At 40.8% G+C, this 21933-nt stretch overlaps 1 protein-coding gene across 1 annotated transcript; it reads left to right on the top strand.

Annotated features, from left to right (window-relative positions):
- Positions 1-20664: 20664 nt before the first annotated feature.
- On the top strand, positions 20665-21518 carry LOC123158934 (uncharacterized). Its single transcript, XM_044576756.1, has 3 exons — positions 20665-20935; positions 21186-21337; positions 21418-21518. Exons 1-3 carry the CDS (start codon positions 20665-20667, stop codon positions 21427-21429), a joined length of 435 nt encoding a protein of 144 aa, XP_044432691.1. The 3' UTR covers positions 21430-21518.
- The last annotated feature ends 415 nt before the right edge of the window (positions 21519-21933 follow it).

Below are 21933 nucleotides of genomic sequence, written 5' to 3'. Positions count from 1 at the left end.
ATTTTGTTAGATAAATCTAAAGTAAATAATTAGCACAAAATGTGAAGGGACTAATAAACCAGGACGGAGGTAGTAGTGCAGAAACATCAAATCCCAGCTACAGCTACATGGGTGTGATGATAGGGATGTAGAATGCCGTTCGATCACGGTGCACGCGCGCGATCCGCGTGGCTAGAGTGGTGGCCAATCAGAAAGCAACCCACAATAGGGTCAGCGAACAAAGTTTTCAGAGGCTACAAAAATTAACCATGTGCGGTAATAAATGACCAGGATTGAAGGGGAATCCAAATTTCCTTCGTCGTCTGTCCTTGAGCTCTTGAAAAACCAATGCACTATACGGTTGTCCGGTCACTCCGCCCCAGAGCTCTCACCAAGCATCGTTCATGCCACCGCGCTGCACACTAACCAGTAAGGAAGCAATGGCATCCCGCCGCATCGCCCACGACCACACACAAAATGGTAGGGAAGCGATGGCATCCCGCCCTGCGGAGTTCATCGCCGCTCGCGACCTCACACCTACATGGGCGGACATTGAAGCTGCCAAGGCCGAATGGGCGGTATACCAAGAGGCGGCCAAAGCAGCACAGAGGGAGCAGAAAAGGCAGAAAGCACTCAAGAAAATAGAGTCCCGCCACTGCAAGAAAGAAGAGGCTGCACGCGCTGCTGAGGAGAGCTCGGCAGAGATCCAAGATCGGTGGGGTGTCGCCGACAAGGCCGGGAAGGAGAACGGCGGCGTCTGGCCAGCATGCCCTGATGCCTCCACCTGCCAGGAACGCGGCGGTAGCTACCGCGATGCTGAGGAGAGCTGGGCAGATATCCAACCATGGTGGGGTGCCGCCGACAAGAACGACAAAGAGAATGATTACGTCTGGCCAGCATGTGAGAAGTAGTAGTACTAGTAGTTAGTGTGTGTGTCTTTGTCGCCCATACGTTTGTTTAATTAAATACGAGCATCTACCAATACTATTTACAACTGTAGTTTCTAGAGCAAATTACCAGTATATAGGAATTTAAGTTGGTATCTATTATTCACGTACAATGTCGATAAGCGGCATGCTTTTAGGCCTTTGAGCATTTCTTAACATGTGTTCACTGAAGTTTTAGAGCCGGACCCCATCCCTAAATCCTCTCGGCAATGTCTGCCCGGTAAAAATTAATTGACCCAATCGGGTCATAGCGGCGCACCCGCAGCCACCCGAGTGCCCCTCAACATCGGCATCTCAAGGGCATCAACTTGCAACTACGAACACACCGCGCTAGAGAGACCCCCCAAGAAACATCCTCGTCCTCGAGGACGCATGCCAGACCTTCTCCCACACATATTTACGCATAGTCTTAAAATATTTGGTGCAAGTACTGTTGAGTCTTGTGCATGTGCCAAAGGATTGTCATCCAAGTTCTCCCAATGTGGACAAGGACGAGAAGCACCACTGCCATGCGAATCCATGGAAATGGCCACGAACTGCCTCGTCCCTTCGTATATACTACCTCTGTCCTGGTTTATTGGTCCTCATTGTATTCTGTACCAAAATTTGACCATAAATTTAACTAACAAAATGTTCATGCATGTCACAAAAAATTATATCATTGAAAACTATGTTTAAATACGAATCCAATGATATAATTTTTGTTGACATGCATTAAAATTTTGTTAGTTAAATCTTTGGTCAAAATTTGGCACAAATTACAAAGGGGACTAATAAACCAGGACGGAGCTAGTACTGAACTGGTTTGCTGGTGGGCGGTTTGTTGTACGGCATGTTCGCGTCCATCCACTAGCCCGGAATTTAAGCACGCACAACATTTATAGCGACTGGGATTAGTTTGTTTGTCGGGCACACGGAAAAACGCGGACTAGCGGACCTCACCGCCAATTTTTTAGCACGACATCGACAACTACGTGCGTGACATGCCTACATGCAAATCTTGCGTGGCCAAACCATGCTATCGAGGCTATCGAACCTTATTATAGAGTACTTTCTCCAATTCATACTCCGCCGGTGTACAATACTGTAGCTAGCAGTATTGCTGGTACAGTTGTTTTCTTCAAGAAGCAAAATTCAACAAAGTCATGATGGTTCCTTCGTCCGAGCAACTTACCGTGGGAAAGGTTGGGCCTGTGATTTGACGACTCATTAGTCATTATTAGTGTGGCGCGATGACCGGGGTGACCCTCCCCTGGAGTTCTGCGTGATGCACTCTAGTTTTGGTGCATGGCAAGTGGACCAGGATGGTTGATGTCCCACATGTCGGTGAACGAAAATATTCTTTCCGGTATCAAGGAGCAAGGAAACCGCGTGGTATAGTGTCACTACTGATTTATATTTATTTTTTATTTTTGAGGAAAGCTAGCGTTTCAACTCTTACGATAAAGGAGTGCGAAACATGACACGTGATGGATGTCCCACATGTCAGCGAAAGGAGTGGGACATGAATAGCGTGGTAGAGCGTCTCCACTTCTTCCACTTCTAGGTCCGAGACCACACATAGCACTAGAAGTATATAATGATACAAAGTGCGACCCAGAGAGAAAGACGCGTCTAGTTGGAAGGTCTCGGACCATACACGTAAACAAATATAAAACCTAATATGTGCCTCCAATTAATATAGTAGAGTACTTAGTGCTACCTCTTGAGCATGCGTTGGTTTTCCCTTGAAGAGGAAAGGGTGATGCAGCAAAGTAGCATAAGTATTTCTCTCAGTTTTTGAGAACCAAGGTATCAATCCAGTAGGAGGCCACACGCAAGTCCCTCGTACCTACACAAACAAATAAGAACCTTGCAACCAACGCGATAAAGGGGTTGTCAATCCCTTCACGGCCACTTGCAAAAGTGAGATCTGATAGAGATGATAATATTTTTGGTATTTTTATGATAAAGACTAAAAGTAAAGATTCCAAGGTAAAAATAGATTGGAAACTTATACGATGGAAAATAGACCCGGGGGCCATAGGTTTCACTAGTAGCTTCTCTCAAGATAGCATAAGTATTACGGTGGGTGAACAAATTACTGTCGAGCAATTGATAGAAAAGTGCATAATTATGAGAATATCTAGGCATGATCATGTATATAGGCATCACGTCCGCGACAAGTAGACCGACTCCTGCCTGCATCTACTACTATTACTCCACACATCGACCGCTATCCAGCATGCATCTAGAGTATTAAGTTCATAAGAACAGAGTAAAGCATTAGGCAAGATGACATGATGTAGAGGGATAAACTCAAGCAATATGATATAAACCCCATCTTTTTATCCTCGATGGTAACAATACTATACGTGTCATTTCCCCTTCTGTCACTAGGATCGAGCAACGCAAGATTGAACCCAAAGCTAAGCACTTCTCCCATTGCAAGAAAGATCAATCTAGTAGGCCAAACCAAACTGATAATTCGAAGAGACTTGCAAAGATAACCAATCATACATAAAAGAATTCAGAGAAGATTCAAATATTGTTCATAGATAATCTTGATCATAAACCCACAATTCATCGGATCTCGACAAACAGATCGCAAAAAGAGTTACATCGAATAGATCTCCAAGAAGATCGAGGAGAACTTTGTATTGAGATCCAAAGAGAGAGAAGAAGCCATCTAGCTAAAAACTATGGACCCGAAGGTCTGTGGTAAACTACTCACACATCATCGGAGAGGCTATGGTGTTGATGTAGAAGCCCTCCGTTATCGATTCCCCCTCCGACGGAGCGCCGGAAAAGGCCCCATGATGGGATCTCACGGGTACTGAAGGTTGCGGCGCTGGAAATAGGGTTTCGTGGTGCTCCCGGTTGGTTTCGGCGTATATGGATAGATATAGGAGGAAGAAGTAGGTCGGTGGAGCTGTGAGGGGCCCACGAGGGTGGGGCGTGCCCAGGGGGGCAGGCAGGCCTCCCTGCCTCGTGGCCTCCTCGTTGATTTCTTGACGTCCACTCCAAGTCCTCTGGATGACGTTTGTTCCAAAAATAACTCTCCCCAAGGTTTCATTCCGTTTGGACTCCGTTTATACTCCTTTTCTGCGAAACACTGAAATAGGCAAAAAAAACAGCAATTTGCACTGGACCTTGGGTTAGTAGGTTAGTCCCAAAAAAATATAAAAGTGTATAGTAAAGCCCATTAAACATCCAAAACGGATAATATAATAGCATGGAACAATCAAAAATTATAGATATGTTGGAGATGTATCAAGCATCCCCAAGCTTAATTCCTGCTCGTCCTCGAGTAGGTAAATGATAAAAACAGAATTTTTTATGTGGAATGCTACCTAGCATATTTCTCAATGTAATTTTCTTTATTGTGGCATGAATGTTCAGATCCGAAATAATCAAGACAAAAGTTTAATATTGACATAAAAATAATAATACTTCAAGCATACTAACAAAGCAATCATGTCTTCTCAAAATAACATGGCTAAAGAAAGTTATCCCTACAAAATCATATAGTCTTCATCACACAAAGTATTTAATCATGCACAACCCCGATGACAAGCCAAGCAATTGTTTCATACTTTTGATGTTCTCAAACTTTTTCAATCTTCACGCAATACATGAGCGTGAGCCATGGATATAGCACTATATGTGGAATAGAATGGTGGTTGTGGAGAAGACAAAAAAGGAGAAGATAGTCTCACATCAACTAGGCGTATCAATGGGCTATGGAGATGCCCATCAATAGATATCAATGTGAGTGAGTAGGGATTGCCATGCAACGGATGCACTAGAGCTATAAGTGTATGAAAGCTCAACAAAAGAAACTAAGTGGGTGTGCATCCAACTCGCTTGCTCACGAAGACCTAGGGCATTTTGAGGAAGCCCATCATTGGAATATACAAGCCAAGTTCTATAATGAAAAATTCCCACTAGTATATGAAAGTGACAACATAGGAGACTCTCTATCATGAAGATCATGTTGATACTTTGAAGCACAAGTGTGGTAAAAGGATAGTAACATTGTCCCTTCTCTCTTTTTCTCTCATCATTTTTTTATTTGGGCCTTCTTCTTCTTTTTCTCTTTTTTGGCCTCTTTTCTTTCTTTCTTTTTTTTCTTTTCGTCCGGAGTCTCATCCCTACTTTTGGGGGAATCATAGTCTCCATCATCCTTTCCTCACTTGGGACAATGCTCTAATAATGATGATCATCGCACTCTTATTTACTTACAACTCAAAGATTACAACTCAATACTTAGAACAAAATATGACTCTATGTGAATGCCTCCGGCGGTGTACCGGGATATGCAATGAATCAAGAGTGACATGTATGAAAGAATTATAAACGTGGCTTTGCCACAAATACGATGTCAACTACATGATCATGCAAAGCAATATGACAATGATGAAACGTGTCATAATAAATGGAACGGTGGTAAGTTGCATGGCAATATATCTCGGAATGGCTATGGAAATGCCATAATAGGTAGGTATGGTGGCTATTTTAAGGAAGGTATATGGTGGGTGTATGATACCGGCGAAAGGTGCACGGTATTAGAGAGGCTAGCAATGGTGGAAGGGTGAGAGTGCGTATAATCCATGGACTCAACATTAGTCATAAAGAACTCACATACTTATTGCAAAAATCTATTAGTTATCGAAATGAAGTACTACGCACATGCTCCTAGGGGGATAGATTGGTAGGAAAAGACCATCGCTCGTCCCCGTCCGCCACTCATAAGGAAGACAATCAATAAATAAATCATGCTCCGACTTCATCACATAACGGTTCACCATACGTGCATGCTACGAGAATCACAAACCTTTGAACAAGTATTTCTCAAATTCACAACTACTCAACTAGCATAACTCTAATATCACCATCTTCATATCTCAAAACAATCATCAAGTATCGAACTTCTCTTAGTATTCAATGCACTTATATGAAAGTTTTTATTATATCCATCTTGGATGCCTATCATATTAGGACTAAATTTATAGCCAAGGCAAACTACCATGCTGTTCTAAAAGACTCTCAAAATAATATAAGTGAATCATGAGAGTTCAATAATTTCTATAAAATATCACCACCACCGTGCTCTAAAAGATATAAGTGAAGCACTAGAGCAAAATTGTTTACCTCAAAAGATATAAGTGAAGCACATAGAGTATTCTAATAAATTCTGATTAATCCGTGTCCCTCCCAAAAGGTGTGTACAGCAAGTATTATTGTGGTGAACTAAAAATCAAAGACTCAAATCATACAAGACGCTCCAAGCAAAACACATATCATGTGGTGAATAAAAATATAGCTCCAAGTAAAGTTACCGATGGATGAAGACAAAAGAGGGGATGCCTTCCGGGGCATCCCCAAGCTTAGGCTTTTTGGTTGTCCTTGGATTTTACCTTGGGGTGCCTTGGGCATCCCCAATCTTAGGCTCCTGCCACTCCTTGTTCCATAATCCATCAAATCTTTACCCAAAACTTGAAAACTTCACAACACAAAACTTAACAGAAAATCTCGTGAGCTCCGTTAGCGAAAGAAAACAAAACACCACTTCAAGGTACTGTAATGAACTTATTCTTTATTTATATTGGTGTTAAAAATACTGTATTCCAACTTCTCTATGGTTCATAACCTCCGATACTAGCCACAGATTCATCAAAATAAGCAAACAACACACGAAAAACAGAATCTGTCAAAAACAGAACAGTCTGTAGTAATCTGTACCAAACGCATACTTATGGAACTCCAAAAATTCTAAAATAAATTTCTGGACGTGAGTAATTTATCTATTAATCATATTCAAAAAGAATCAACTAAATAGCACTCTCCAGTAAAAGGTTGTAGCTAATCTCGTGAGCGCTAAAGTTTCTGTTTTTTACAGCAATATCAAAAAGACTTCACCCAAGTCTTCCCAAAGGTTCTACTTGGCACAAACACTAATTAAAACATAAAAACACATCTAACCAGAGGCTAGATGAAATATTTATTACTAAACAGAACCAAAAATCAAGAAACAAAAATAAAATTGGGTTGCCTCCCAACAAGCGCTATCGTTTAACGCCCCTAGCTAGGCATAAAGGCAAGGATAGATCTAGGTATTATCATCTTTGGCATGCAATCCATATGTAGCTCTCATAATAGATTCATAAGGTAATTTAATTTTATTTCTAGGAAAGTGTTCCATGTCTTTCCTTAACGTAAATTGGAATCTAATATTCCCTTCTTTCATATCAATAATTGCACCAATCGTTCTAAGGAAAGGTCTACCAAGAATAATAGGAAATGAAGGATTGCAATCTATATCAAGAACAATGAAATCTACGGGCACATAATTCCTATTTGCAACAATAAGAACATCATTAATTCTTCTCATAGGTTTCTTAATGGTGGAATCCACAAGGTGCAAGTTTAAAGAACAATCATCAAATTCACAGAAACCTAACACATCACACAAAGTTTTTGGAACCGTGGAAACACTAGCACCCAAATCACACAAAGCATAGCATTCATGATTTTAATTTTAATTTTAATAGTAGGTTCCCACTCATCATAAAGTTTTCTAGGGATAGAAACTTCCAATTCAAGCTTTTCTTCATAAGATTGCATTAAAGCATCAACGATATGTTTGGTAAAAGCCTTATTTTGACTATAAGCATGCGGAGAATTTAGCACGGATTGCAGCAAGGAAATACAATCTATTAAAAACAATTATCATAATTAAATTCCTTGAAATCCAAAATAGTGGGTTCATTGCTATGTAAAGTTTTGACCTCTTCAATCCCACTTTTACCAATTTTTGCATCAAGATCTAAAAACTCTGAATCATTGGGAAGCCTTTTGACTAAAGTTGACTCATCTCCAGTCCCATCATTATCAGGATTCATATTGCAAAACAAAGGTTTAATAGGAGAAATATCAATCACTTTTAGATCTTCATCCTTATTATCATGAAAACTAGAAGAACACGCTTTTACAAAGCAATCTTTTTTAGCACGCATCCTAGCGGTTCTTTCTTTGCACTCATCAATGGAAATTCTCATAGCTTTGAGAGACTCATTGATATCATGCTTAGGTGGAATAGATCTAAGTTTCAAAGAATCAACATCAAGAGAAATTCTATCCACGTTCCTAGCCAACTCATCAATCTTAGGCAATTTTTCTTCAAGCAAAGCATTGAAATTCTTTTGAGAAATCATAAATTCTTTAACACTAGTCTCAAAATCAGAGGGCATCTTATTAAAATTTCCATAAGAGTTGTTGTAGGAATTACCATAATTATTAGAGGAATTACTAGGATACGGCCTAGGATTAAAGTTTCCTCTATAAGTGTTGTTACCAAAATTGTTCCTACCAACAAAATTCACATCCATAGATTCATTATTATTCTCAATCAAAGTAGACAAAGGCATAACATTGGGATCAGAAGAAACACTCTTATTAGCAAACAATTTCATAAGTTCATCCATCTTTCCACTCAAAACATTAATCTCTTCAATTGCATGCACCTTTTTACTAGTAGATCTTTCAGTGTGCCATTGAGAACAATTAACCATAATATTATGTAGGAGTTTAGTAGCTTCTCCTAAAGTGATTTCCATAAAAGTGCCTCCTGAGGCCGAATCTAAAAGATTTCTAGAAGCAAAATTCAATCCGGCATAAAATTTTTGTATAATCATCCATAAATTCAAACCATGTGTAGGGCAATTACGTATCATTAATTTCATCCTCTCCCAAGATTGTGCAACATGTTCATGATCAAGTTGCTTAAAATTCATAATATCGTTTCTAAGAGAGATGATCTTAGAGGGAGGAAAATACTTAGAGATAAAAGCATCTTTGCACTTATTCCATGAATCGATACTATTTTTAGGCAAAGACGAAAACCAAGTTTTAGCACGATCTCTAAGCGAAAAAGGAAATAGCTTCAATTTAACAATATCATTATCCACATCTTTCTTCTTTTGCACATCACACAAATCAACAAAGTTGTTTAGATGGGTAGTGGCATCTTCACTAGGAAGGCCGGCGAATTGATCTTTCAAGACAAGATTCAGCAAAGCAGCATTAATGTCACAAGATTCAGCATCGGTAAGAGGAGCAATCGGAGTGCTAAGAAAATCATTGTTGTTGGTATTGGCAAAGTCACACAATTTAGTATTATCTTGAGCCATCGTGACAAGCAAGCAATCCAACACATGAGCAGACAAGAAGCAAGCGAAAAAGAGGCGAACCGAAAGAGAGGGCGAATAAAATGGCAAGGGTGAAGTGGGGGAGAGGAAAACGAGAGGCAAATGGCAAATAATGTAATGCGAGGGATAAGAGTTTGTGATGGGTACTTGGTATGTCTTGACTTGTGCGTAGACTCCCCGGCAACGGCGCCCGAAATCCTTCTTGCTACCTCTTGAGCATGTGTTGGTTTTCCCTTGAAGAGGAAAGGGTGATGCAGCAAAGTAGCGTAAGTATTTCCCTCAGTTTTTGAGAACCAAGGTATCAATCCAGTAGGAGGCCACATGCAAGTCCCTCGTACCTACACAAACAAATAAGAACCTTGTAACCAACGCGATAAAGGGGTTGTCAATCCCTTCACGGCCACTTGCAAAAGTGAGATCTGATAGAGATGATAATATTTTTGGTATTTTTATGATGAAGATTAAAAGTAAAGATTGCAAGGTAAAAATAGATTGGAACTTATGTGATGGAAAATAGACCCGGGGGCCATAGGTTTCACTAGTGGCTTCTCTCAAGATAGCATAAGTATTACGGTGGGTGAACAAATTACTGTCGAGCAATTGATAGAAAAGTGCATAATTATGAGAATATCTAGGCATGATCATGTATATAGGCATCACGTCCGCGACAAGTAGACCGACTCCTGCCTGCATCTACTACTATTACTCCACACATCGACCGCTATCCAGCATGCATCTAGAGTATTAAGTTCATAAGAATAGAGTAACACATTAGGCAAGATGACATGATGTAGAGGGATAAACTCAAGCAATATGATATAAACCCCATCTTTTTATCCTCGACAATACAATACGTGTCGTTTCCCCTTCTGTCACTGGGATCGAGCAAGGCAAGATTGAACCCAAAGCTAAGCACTTCTCCCATTGCAAGAAAGATCAATCTAGTAGGTGATACGTCTCCGTCGTATCTATAATTTTTGATTGTTCCATGCCAATATTATACAACTTTCATATATTTTTGGCAACTTTTTATACTATTTTTGGGGACTAACATATTGATCCAGTGCCCGGTGCCAGTTCCTGTTTGTTGCATGTTTTTGTTTCGTAGAATATCCATATCAAACGGAGTCCAAACGGGATAAAAACGGACGGATATTATTTTTGGAATATTCGGAGAATATGGGAAGGAAAATCCACGTGAGACGGTGCCCGAGGGAGGCACGAGGCAGGGGGCGCGCCCCACCCCCTGGGCGCGCCCCTGACCCTCGTGGGCCCCCCGTAAGGCGGTTGATGCCCTTCTTCGGCCGCAAGAAAGCTAATTTTTAGGAAAAAATCACGGTGAAGATTTCAGTCCAATCGGAGTTACGGATCTCCATATATATACGAAACGGTGAAAGGGCGGCAGACCAGAACGCAGAAACAGAGAGAGACAGAGAGACAGATCCAATCTCAGAGGGGATCTTGCCCCTCCCATGCCATGGAGACCAAGGACCAGAGGGGACACCCTTCTCCCATCTAGGGAGGAGGTCAAGGAGGAATAAGAAGGAGGGGGGCTCTCTCTCCCTCGCTTCCGGTGGCGCCGGAGTGCCACCGGGGGCCATCATCATCACCGCAATCTTCACCAACAACTTCACCGCCATCATCACCAACTCTTCCCCCCTATATGTAGCGGTGTAGCCCCGCTTTTACCCGCTGTACTCTCTACTTAAACATGGTGCTCAACGCTATATATTATTTCCCAATGATGTATGGCTATCCTATGATGTTTGAGTAGATCCTTTTGTCCCATGGGTTATTTGATGATCAAGATTGGTTTGAGTTGCATGTTTATTATTGGTGCTGTCCTATGGTGCTCTCCATGTCGCGCAAGCGTGAGGGATCCCCGCTGTAGGGTGTTGCAATATGTTCATGGTTCTCTTATAGTGGGTTGCGTGAGTGACTGAAACACAAACCCGAGTAAGGGAGTTGTTGCGTATGGGATAAAGAGGACTTGATGCTTTAATACTATGGTTGGGTTTTACCTTAATGATCTTTAGTAGTTGCGGATGCTTGCTAGAGTTCCAATCATAAGTGCATATGATCCAAGTAGAGAAAGTATGTTAGCTTATGCCTCTCCCTCAAATAAAATTGCAATAATGATTACCGGTCTAGTTATCGATTGCCTAGGGACAAATAACTTTCTCATGACAAAAAGCTCTCTACTAAAACTAACTTAATTGTGTCTTCATCTAAACAGCCCCTAATTTTTATTTACGTGCTCTTTATTATCTTGCAAACCTATCCAAAAACACCTACAAAGTACTTCTAGTTTCATACTTGTTTCTGGTAAAGCGAACGTCAAGTGTGCGTAGAGTTGTATCGGTGGTCGATAGAACTTGAGGGAATATTTGTTCTACCTTTAGCTCCTCGTTGGATTCGACACTCTTACTTATCTAAAGAGGCTACAATTGATCCCCTATACTTGTGGGTTATCAAGACCTTTTTCTGGCGCCGTTGTCGGGGAGCAATAGCGTGGGGTGAATATTCTCGTGTGTGCTTGTTTGCTTTATCACTAAGTAATTTTTATTTGCTGTTCTTAGTTGTTTTCTATCTTTAGTTATGGATATGGAACACGAAATACCAAAAAAAATTAGGTGTACTTGCTACTCATGGAGATGGGGAACCTCCTAAAACCCTCGATGCTCGTTATGTGACAGATATTATCTACTACTTCGATAATCCTGAGAAAACCCCATTCAATCTGTTAATGGGAGACACGTTGGATCAACGTGAATACTTTAGGGATTATCGCTTGACTCAAAAAGGGAAACTATTATGGGATCAAATTCATATGTTGAAGTGGTATGCTAGGCAACTATGCTTGAGATATGATTATACTTGTTGCTCTAGGATGAAGTCTCCACACCTTCCCTTCTCATGCAAACTTAATGATAATGAAACCTTGGCTTCTTATGCTAATGGTATATATGATTACTATGATGTGGAACAAATAGAAGAATTTGTTGCTTTTAAGGGTGCTTATGAAATTGAATCTTTGTTTGAAAAGTATGAAGCTTTTGATGATGATGTTTATAGGCCTGAAAATTTTGCTATATTGAAATATTGCTATGAGAATTATGAATACAATGCCGATATTGATGCATTTATTGAGAAAGTCTCCGTTGTCCAAGAAGAGACTAATATTTTGCAGGAGTCTATGGAAGAAGAAATTGATGAAACTGTGAGCTCATTGGATGAAAAAGATGATGAAGAGAGCGAAGAACAAAAGGAGGAAGAGCGGATTAGCTACCCGTGCCCACCTTCTAATGAGAGTAACTCTTAAACTCATACATTGTTTAATTTCCCTTCGTGCTTACCAAAGGATGATTGCTATGATGATTGTTATGATCCCGTTGATTCTCTTGAAATATCCCTTTTTGATGATGCTTGCTATGCTTGTGGCCAAGATGCCAATATGAATTATGCTTATGGAGATGAACTTGCTATAGTTCCTTATGTTAAAAATGAAATTGTTGCTATTGCACCCACGCATGATAGTCCTATTATCTTTTTGAATTCTCCCGACTACACTATATCGGAGAAGTTTGCACTTATTAAGGATTATATTGATGGGTTGCCTTTTACCGTTGCACATGATGATTTTGATGAATATAATATGCATGTGCTTGCTGCTCCTACTTGCAATTATTATGAGAGAGGAACTATATCTCCACCTCTCTATGTTTCCAACATGAAAAAATTGCAAGAAACTGTTTATACTATGCATTGGCCTTTACTATGTGTGCATGAATTGTTCTTTTATGACATGCCGATGCATAGGAAGAGAGTTATACTTCGTCATTGCTTGATATATGTTGCCTTGTGCTCACTACTAAATCACAAATCATTGTTAATTAAAATTGGCTTTGATATACCATGGGATCCGGGTGGATCCATTACTTGAGCACTATATGCCTAGCTTAATGGCTTTAAAGAGAGCGCTGCCAGGGAGACAACCCGGAAGTTTTAGAGAGTCATTTATTTCTGTTCAGTGCTTTTATATAGTTTAAAAACAAAAAAATAAAGAGGGGAACCTAAAAACTTTTTCGAAAACGAAAGTGAAAGTGAGAAAGACGAGCATTGTTAAAGTGGGAGCTAGCCTTGAACTTTGTTCATGCCCATGGAAACTTTGTGAATCTTAATAACAGAAACTTTTCAAGAAAAATAATTATCCCCTTGTACAATTCCATTGTATTATAGAAATAATGTGCCAAGGTCTGCCTTTAGGATGTTTACAATGCTTGTTGGTTTGCACGGTGCAGGACAGAAACTTTGGCTGTAGTGCACGATTTTTAATTTTTTACTGGAACGTCAAACGGTTCTGATTCTTTTTGCACTGTCTTTATATACAAAATTTTTATTGTTCCTAATTTTGGCAGAATTTTTCAAATACCAGAAGTATGGTTAATGCTCAGATTGTTACAGACTGTTCTGTTTTAGACAGATTCTGTTTTTGATGCATAGTTTGCTTGTTTTGATGAAGCTATCAATTTCTATCATTGGATTAAGCCATGAAAAAGTTATATTACAGTAGCTAAAATGCAAAAACAAAATATGAATTAGTTTGCAACAGTACTTAGAGTAGTGATTTGCTTTATTATACTAGCGGATCTTACCGAGTTTTCTGTTGAAGTTTTGTGTGGATGAAGTGTTCGATGATCGAGCAGGTCTCAATGTGAGAAGAAGGAAGAGAGGCAAGAGCTCAAGCTTGGGGATGCCCGAGGCACCCCAAGTAAATATTCAAGGAGACTCAAGCGTCTAAGCTTGGGGATGCCCCGGAAGGCATCCCCTCTTTCTTCAACAAGTATCGGTATGTTTTCGGACTCGTTTTGTTCATGCGATATGTGCAATCTTGGAGCGTCTTTTGCATTTAGTTTTCATTTTCATTTTATGCACCATGCTGGCATGAGATAGTCCTTGTTTGATTTATAGAATGCTCTTTGCACTTCACTTATATCTTTTGAGTATGGCTTTATAGAATGCTTCATGTGCTTCACTTATATCATTTGAAGTTTGGATTGCCTGTTTCTCTTCACATAGAAAACCGCCATTTGTAGAATGCTCTTTTGCTTCACTTATATTTGTTAGAGCGTGGGCATATCTTTTGTAGAAAGAATTAACTCTCTTGCTTCACTTATATCTATTTATAGAGTTGACAGGAATTGGTCATTCACATGGTTAGTCATAAAATCCTACATAAAACTTGTAGATCACTGAATATGATATGTTTGATTCCTTGCAATAGTTTTGCGATATAAAGATGGTGATATTAGAGTCATGCTAGTGGGTAGTTGTGGATTGTAGAAATACTTGTGTTGAAGTTTGTGATTCCCTTAGCATGCACGTATGGTGAACCGTTATGTGATGAAGTCGGAGCATGATTTATTTATTGATTGTCTTCCTTATGAGTGGCGGTCGGGGACGAGCGATGGTCTTTTCCTACCAATCTATCCCCCTAGGAGCATGCGCGTAGTACTTTGTTTCGATGACTAATAGATTTTTGCAATAAGTATGTGAGTTCTTTATGACTAATGTTGAGTCCCTGGATTATACGCACTCTCACCCTTCCATCATTGCTAGCCTCTTCGGTACCGTGCATTGCCCTTTCTCACCTCGAGAGTTGGTGCATCTTCGCCGGTGCATCCAAACCCCGTGATACGATACGCTCTATCGCACATAAGCCTCCTTATATCTTCCTCAAAACAGCCACCATACCTACCTATTATGGCATTTCCATAGCCATTCCGAGATACATTGCCATGCAACTTCCATCATCATCATATACATGACTTGAGAATTCATTGTCATATTGCTTTGCATGATCGTAAGACAGCTAGCATGATGTTTTCATGGCTTGTCCGTTTTTTGATATCTTTGCTATACTAGATCATTGCACATCCTGGTACACTGCCAAAGGCATTCATATAGAGTCATATCCTTGTTCTAGTATCGAGTTGTAATATTGAGTTGTAAGTAAATAAAAGTGTGATGATCATCATTATTAGAGCATTGCCCCAGTGAGGAAAGGATGATGGAGACTATGATACCCCCACAAGTCGGGATGAGACTCCGGACTTTATCAAAAAAATAAAAGAGGCCAAAGAGGCCCATATAAAAAAAGAGGCCAAAGAAGCCCACCAAAAAAATAAAAAATAAGAAAAAAATTAAAAAAATGAGAGAAAAAGAGAGAAGGGGCAATGCTACTATCTTTTACCACACTTGTGCTTCAGAGTAGCACCATGTTCTTCATATAGAGAGTCTCCTGAGTTATCACTTTCATATACTAGTGGGAAAATTCATTATAGAAATTGGCTTGTATATTCCGATGATGTGCTTCCTCAAATGCCCGAGGTCTTCATGAGCAAGCAAGTTGGATGCACACCCACTTAGTTTCAGTTTGAGCTTTCATACACTTATAGCTCTAGTGCCTCTGTTGCATGGCAATCCCTACTCCTCACATTGACATCAATTGATGGGCATCTCCATAGCCCATTGATTAGCCACGTCGATGTGAGACTTTCTCCTTTTTGTCTTCTCCATACAACCTCCACCATCGTATTATATTCCACCTATAGTGCTATGTCCATGGCTCACGCTCATGTATTGCGTGAAAGTTGAAAAGGTTTGAGAACGTCAAAAGTATGAAACAATTGCTTGGCTTGTCATCGGGGTTGTGCATGATTTGAATATTTTGTGTGGTGAAGATGGAGCATAGCCAGACTATATGATTTCGTAGGGATAACTTTCCTTGGCCATGTTATTTTGAAAAGACATGATTGCTTTATTACTAGGCTTGAAGTATTATTGTTTTTATGTCAAACGATAGACTATTGCTTTGAATCACTCGTGTCTTAATATTCATGCCATGATTTGATACATGATCAAGATTATGCTAGGTAGCATTCCACATCAAAAATTATCTTTTTTATCATTTACCTACTCGAGGATGAGCAAGAATTAAGCTTGGGGATGCTGATACGTCTCCGTCGTATCTATAATTTTTTATTGTTCCATGCCAATATTATACAACTTTCATATATTTTTGGCAACTTTTTATACTATTTTTGGGGACTAACATATTGATCCGGTGCCCAGTGCCAGTTCCTGTCTGTTGCATGTTTTTGTTTCGCAGAATATCCATATCAAATGGAGTCCAAACGGGATAAAAACGGACGGAGATTATTTTTGGAATATTCAGAGAATATGGGAAGGAAAATCCACGCGAGACGGTGCCCGAGGGAGGCACGAGGCAGGGAGGCGCGCCCCACCCCCGGGGCGCGCCCCTCACCCTCATGGGCCCCCTGTAAGGCGGTTGATGCCCTTCTTCGTCCGCAAGAAAGCTAATTTTTAGGAAAAAATCACGGCGAAGATTTCAGTCCAATCGGAGTTACGGATCTCCATATATATACGAAACGGTGAAAGGGCAGCAGACCAGAACGCAGAAACAGAGAGAGACAAAGAGACAGGTCCAATCTCGGAGGGGATCTCGCCCCTCCCATGCCATGGAGACCAAGGACCAGAGGGGAAACCCTTCTCCCATCTAGGGAGGAGGTCAAGGAAGAAGAAGAAGGAGAGGGCTCTCTCTCCCTCGCTTCCCGTGGCGCCGGAGTGCCACCGGGGGCCATCATCATCACCGCAATCTTCACCAGCAACTTCACCGCCATCATCACCAACTCTTCCCCCCTCTATGCAGCGGTGTAACCCCTCTTTTACCCGCTTTACTCTCTACTTAAACATGGTGCTCAACGCTATATATTATTTCCCAATGATGTATGGCTATCCTATGATGTTTGAGTAGATCCTTTTGTCCTATGGGTTATTTGATGATCAAGATTGGTTTCAGTTGCATGTTTTATTATTGGTGCTGTCCTATGGTGCTCTCCGTGTCGCGCAAGCGTGAGGGATCCCCGCTGTAGGGTGTTGCAATACGTTCATGATTCGCTTATAGTGGGTTGCGTGAGTGACTAAAACACAAACCCGAGTAAGGGAGTTGTTGCGTATGGGATAAAGAGGACTTGATGCTTTAATGCTATGGTTGGGTTTTACCTTAATGATCTTTAGTAGTTGCGGATGCTTGCTAGAGTTCCAATCATAAGTGCATATGATCCAAGTAAAGAAAGTATGTTAGCTTATGCCTCTCCCTCAAATAAAATTGCAATAATGATTACCGGTCTAGTTATCGATTGCCTAGGGACAAATAACTTTCTCGTGACAAAAAGCTCTCTACTAAAACTAACCTAGTTGTGTCTTCATCTAAACAGCCCCTACTTTTTATTTACGCGCTCTTTATTATCTTGCAAACCTATCCAAAAACACCTACAAAGTACTTCTAGTTTCATACTTGTTTCCGGTAAAGCGAACGTCAAGTGTGCGTAGAGTTGTATCGGTGGTCGGTAGAACTTGAGGGAATATTTGTTCTACCTTTAGCTCCTCGTTGGGTTCAACACTCTTACTTATCGAAAGAGGCTACAATTGATCCCCTATACTTGTGGGTTATCAGTAGGCCCAACCAAACTGATAATTTGAAGAGACTTGCAAAGATAACCAATCATACATAAAAGAATTCAGAGAAGATTCAAATATTGTTCATAGATAATCTTGATCATAAACCCACAATTCATCAGATCTCGACAAACACACCGCAAAAAGAGTTACATCGAATAGATCTCCAAGAAGATCGAGGAGAACTTTGTATTGAGATCCAAAGAGAGAGAAGAAGCCATCTAGCTAATAACTATGGACCCGAAGGTCTATGGTAAACTACTCACACATCATCGGAGAGGCTATGGTGTTGATGTAGAAGCCCTCCGTGATCGATTCCCCCTCCGGCGGACTGCCGGAAAAGGCCCCAAGATGGGATCTCACGGGTACAGAAGGTTGCTGCGGTGGAAATAGGGTTTCGTGGTACTCCCGATTGGTTTCGGGGTATATGGGTATATATAGGAGGAAGAAGTAGGTCGGTGGAGCTGCGAAGGGCCCACGAGGGTGGGGGCGCGCACAGGGGGGCAGGCACGCCTCCCTGCCTCGTGGCCTCCTCGTTGATTTCTTGACGTCCAATCCAAGTCCTCTGGATCACGTTTGTTCCAAAAACAACTCTCCCGAAGGTTTCATTCCGTTTGGACTCCGTTTGATATTCCTTTTCTGCGAAACACTGAAATAGGCAAAAAAACAGCAATTTGCACTGGGCCTTGGGTTAGTACGTTAGTCCCAAAAATAATATAAAAGTGTATAGTAAAGCCCATTAAACATCCAAAACAGATAATATAATAGCATGGAAAAATAAAAAATTATAGATACGTTGGAGACGTATCATCGAGCTGGTTGGTTTGGCTGTGGATGAACAGTTCCCGGTGGGGGTTGGATGAACAGGACCCCGGCCGTGTGTAGTCAGTTGCCGCTGTTTGAACAGGACCCCTAGTATAGATCTGATGTAAGTTTTACGAGTACTTTGAATGAGTACTCACGATTGCTTTGCTACCTCTTTTCCCCTATACCCGATGGCTGCGATCAGATGACGGATCCAAGGAGCCAGATGCCACCACCGACAACTACTACTACCCCGAGGGAGCCTACTACTACGTGGAGGCCGCCGACGACCAGGAGTAGTTAGGAGGCTCCCTCGCATGAGGCCTTGCCTTTCAATCTATGCTGATGTTTGTGCTAGCTTCTTAAGGCAGACTTGTTTATGTATGTCTGTACTCGGATATTGTGGCTTCTGCTGACTCGTTTGTATTCGAGCTTATGTATTCGAGCCCTCGAGGCCCCTGGCTTGTAATATAAAGCTTGTATGACTTTAATTTGTGTTTAGAGTTGTGTTGTGATATCTTCCCGTGAGTCTCTGATCTTGATCGTGCGCATTTGCGTGTATGATTAGTGCATGATTAAGTCAGGGCGTCACATAATGCATCTTTTCAGAATCACTTGTTGATAACGAATGGTTATCGTTAAACAAAAATTCAATGATGTACCATAGATTGCCATTGCAAAGGGTCAATCAATCATAGAGGTGCATTTAATTCTTATGGATTTGCTATTTTCCCGACGAGGCATACCTTGCAAAGAGATCATTATATGCATAGAACGTAGCAAAAGACATGGCCAATATATGAGTAATGACTCTAGACATACTCCACATAGGCAGTTGAATTCTTGCATTGCATGAATTTTCTTAGAATTCTTCCAACCCTTTCCATACCGGATGTCGAAGCCCATCTCCTAGCTGTATAAATTGTAGAAATCAAGTCCCCCAGTGATAGTATTGAAACATGTTCCGATAGATGGGCACACAATAGTTTCTGTTATCTGTGTTGAATATCCATATAATGATTTTCGTAGAGCATAAAACCGAGAATTGTTTGCTGGCTGAACATGTGGAATAGAATTGTCATGTGACCTGTTAAAGAATTTTAAAATTCACAATATAGAGTGCAAGATATGTAAACCGAAGATAGTAAATTTCTCAGAAGGTAGAGGATTTACATATGAGTTGTCGGTGCACGTTGTCTCGAATTGGCATCATTTTGTTCATCTATTGGCACATAAGATGACAGGTGCTGATTACATATAGTCGAATCATCTAAAGCATGTATATGCACTGATTGAGGTGATTGTGGTGAAGGCATAGAGTGAAAGTCGGGAATATCAGGGAAAGTGGAACATCGGACAGAACATCAAGTGAATCAAATGAGATGTTGGTAGAATTAAGACTGTTGTGCCATCTGAAATAATGTTAACAAAGGTACTAAATAACAGAAAGAACAGTCATAGAAGCAGAGTACGATAGGGAGATAGATATGAAACAAATCACATGAAAGTATGTACTCTTCGAATTCTCGTGACAATCTGTGCAAAGAGAATTAGAAAGCATCGGATGAGAGATGAAACAACAGTGGGGATGTAGAAAAGGAACAACAGTTTGTCCAGATTGAAAATACAGAGACGGGAGGAAGGAGATGAACAGGAAGCAAAAAACTAAACATATAAGGTCCACTCGTAGTCAAAGAGAGAATAGTACAATAGTACATACGATGTATCTGTACAAGACCCACATGTATACTCGACTGCATTCCAACATATTCATAGCGTATATGAATTACCAGTGTTTTTTCCCAAATTTGCAGTACACACAAGTGCACGAATCACGGCGCAAACGTACGCACCTGCTCGGCCACGCAAGTGTGTGCCCCTACGAATTTTCGGATCATTTCATTCAATTGCAACATCCTTTCAATGCTATTTTTTTTGGCTGGAGTTCTCATTGAAAATGTGTGCAAGCCAGGGGCGAACGCACGTACAGGGTCGTGGGGGCGAATGCCCCCACTCGATTTTTTGGGCCACTTGTACCAGGGCTTCAGATATGGGTGGTTTGCCCCCGCTCGGCCCAAGATATTTGCCCCCACTAGCCTGGCTACTTCTTTACTGTTCTGTTATATAAAGCCCAGCCCAGCTTCTCTTGTGAGGGAAAAAGCGGAGGAGCCCATCTTAGAGAGATTGAGAGAACACACGAGGCAATGCATACCAGCAGGCTCAAGTCGCTAGAAACGCACGCGTTTGTCAAAAAGAAAAGAAACCGTATCGTTCGTCCTTCGCATGGCTTCTCGCACGACCGCCAAAACGAAACCGCCGCCACCGCCCCTGGCTGCGCCTACAGCCCGCCTGCCGCCCCTCCAACTATCAGCCTCGATCTGCTGTTCTGCACGTACCGAGTCGCCGGACGCCCGGCCGAGTTGCCGTCCCTAAGGAGAAAAACTGAAAAGATGTGCGCCACTCATCAAGCCCTAGGTTCAGTTCTAATCTTTCCCTTCTAATTTTCATAGTATTAGTCTGTTCTGATTCCATGTTTAAAAGGTACAAGTTGGTAATTAGGTTGATTCAATCTAGCTTCATATAACAATTTCGTATGAATAAGTTAACCACTCCTCAAACCCTAGGTTCAGTTCTGCTGGGAGTAGAATAAAATATATAGACTATAGTAATATTCTGACTTGTTGTACGTCAATTTATGTATCATTTAACTATTTGACATTGCCAGGAAAGCTAATGGAGAAATATTTTGCCAAAGCCGCAACTGGTAGTATGCCTGAAATAGCTGATTTGGACAAGCTAATGTTGGATATTATTCCTAATGAGGTGATAGTTAAACGCTTTCATGCGAAAAATCATCGTAGGATGAAATGGAAGGAGGTAATATGCTCAAGCTTTTATTTTTATCTATCAATTTTTACATTCTCTCTATGTTTAAAAATATATTTTTTTTCATGCAGCTTGAAGGCTAGAAATAAGGGACATAGCAACAAAAAGGAACGACATATCCATATTTCTCAAGTTATTATGTCATAAATGGTTAGTTTACTTTTATTTTGGCACTGAACATGTCATAGTTACGTGTGTGATGACATTATCTTATAAGAAATAATATGATTTTGCTTCTTCGACACATTAAGTATGCTCGTGTGGTTGGTGCTTTAAATTATCTACCGATTAATTCGTATACATGTTCTAGAAAAAATGTATACCTTTTTGCCCCCTCTTATTTTTTGTCCTGGCTCCGCCCCTAGTGCAAGCTTCACAAGATGCAAAGGTCCACTAATTAATTCTTTACTAGAACTACTAGTGTTGAACTCAGAAGAGGTGATATCACCAGAAGTCATATAACTTGTTCTAGATGTCCAGATTAAAAATACGGATTTATGGTCACTTAACTTGTGTTTTCATGCAAATAAGGTCACAAAGCATGTATACAGACATACCCGCTACTTCCCGCGCCACGCATGCATGGC

The sequence above is a fragment of the Triticum aestivum genome, chromosome 1D (genome assembly GCF_018294505.1).
Source record: "Triticum aestivum cultivar Chinese Spring chromosome 1D, IWGSC CS RefSeq v2.1, whole genome shotgun sequence".
Classification (NCBI taxonomy): Eukaryota; Viridiplantae; Streptophyta; class Magnoliopsida; order Poales; family Poaceae; genus Triticum; species Triticum aestivum.
The sequence above is the reverse complement of the archived record's forward strand: the minus strand, read 5'-3'. Positions and strand labels throughout refer to the sequence as shown.

Bases quoted from the DNA above. Each gene is read 5' to 3' on its own strand.
- LOC123158934 (XM_044576756.1), top strand. From the start codon at position 20,665: ATGCATACCAGCAGGCTCAAGTCGCTAGAAACGCACGCGTTTGTCAAA. The intron at 20,936-21,185 runs GTTCAGTTCTAA...TGACATTGCCAG, and splicing joins CGCCACTCATCAAGCCCTAG to GAAAGCTAATGGAGAAATAT.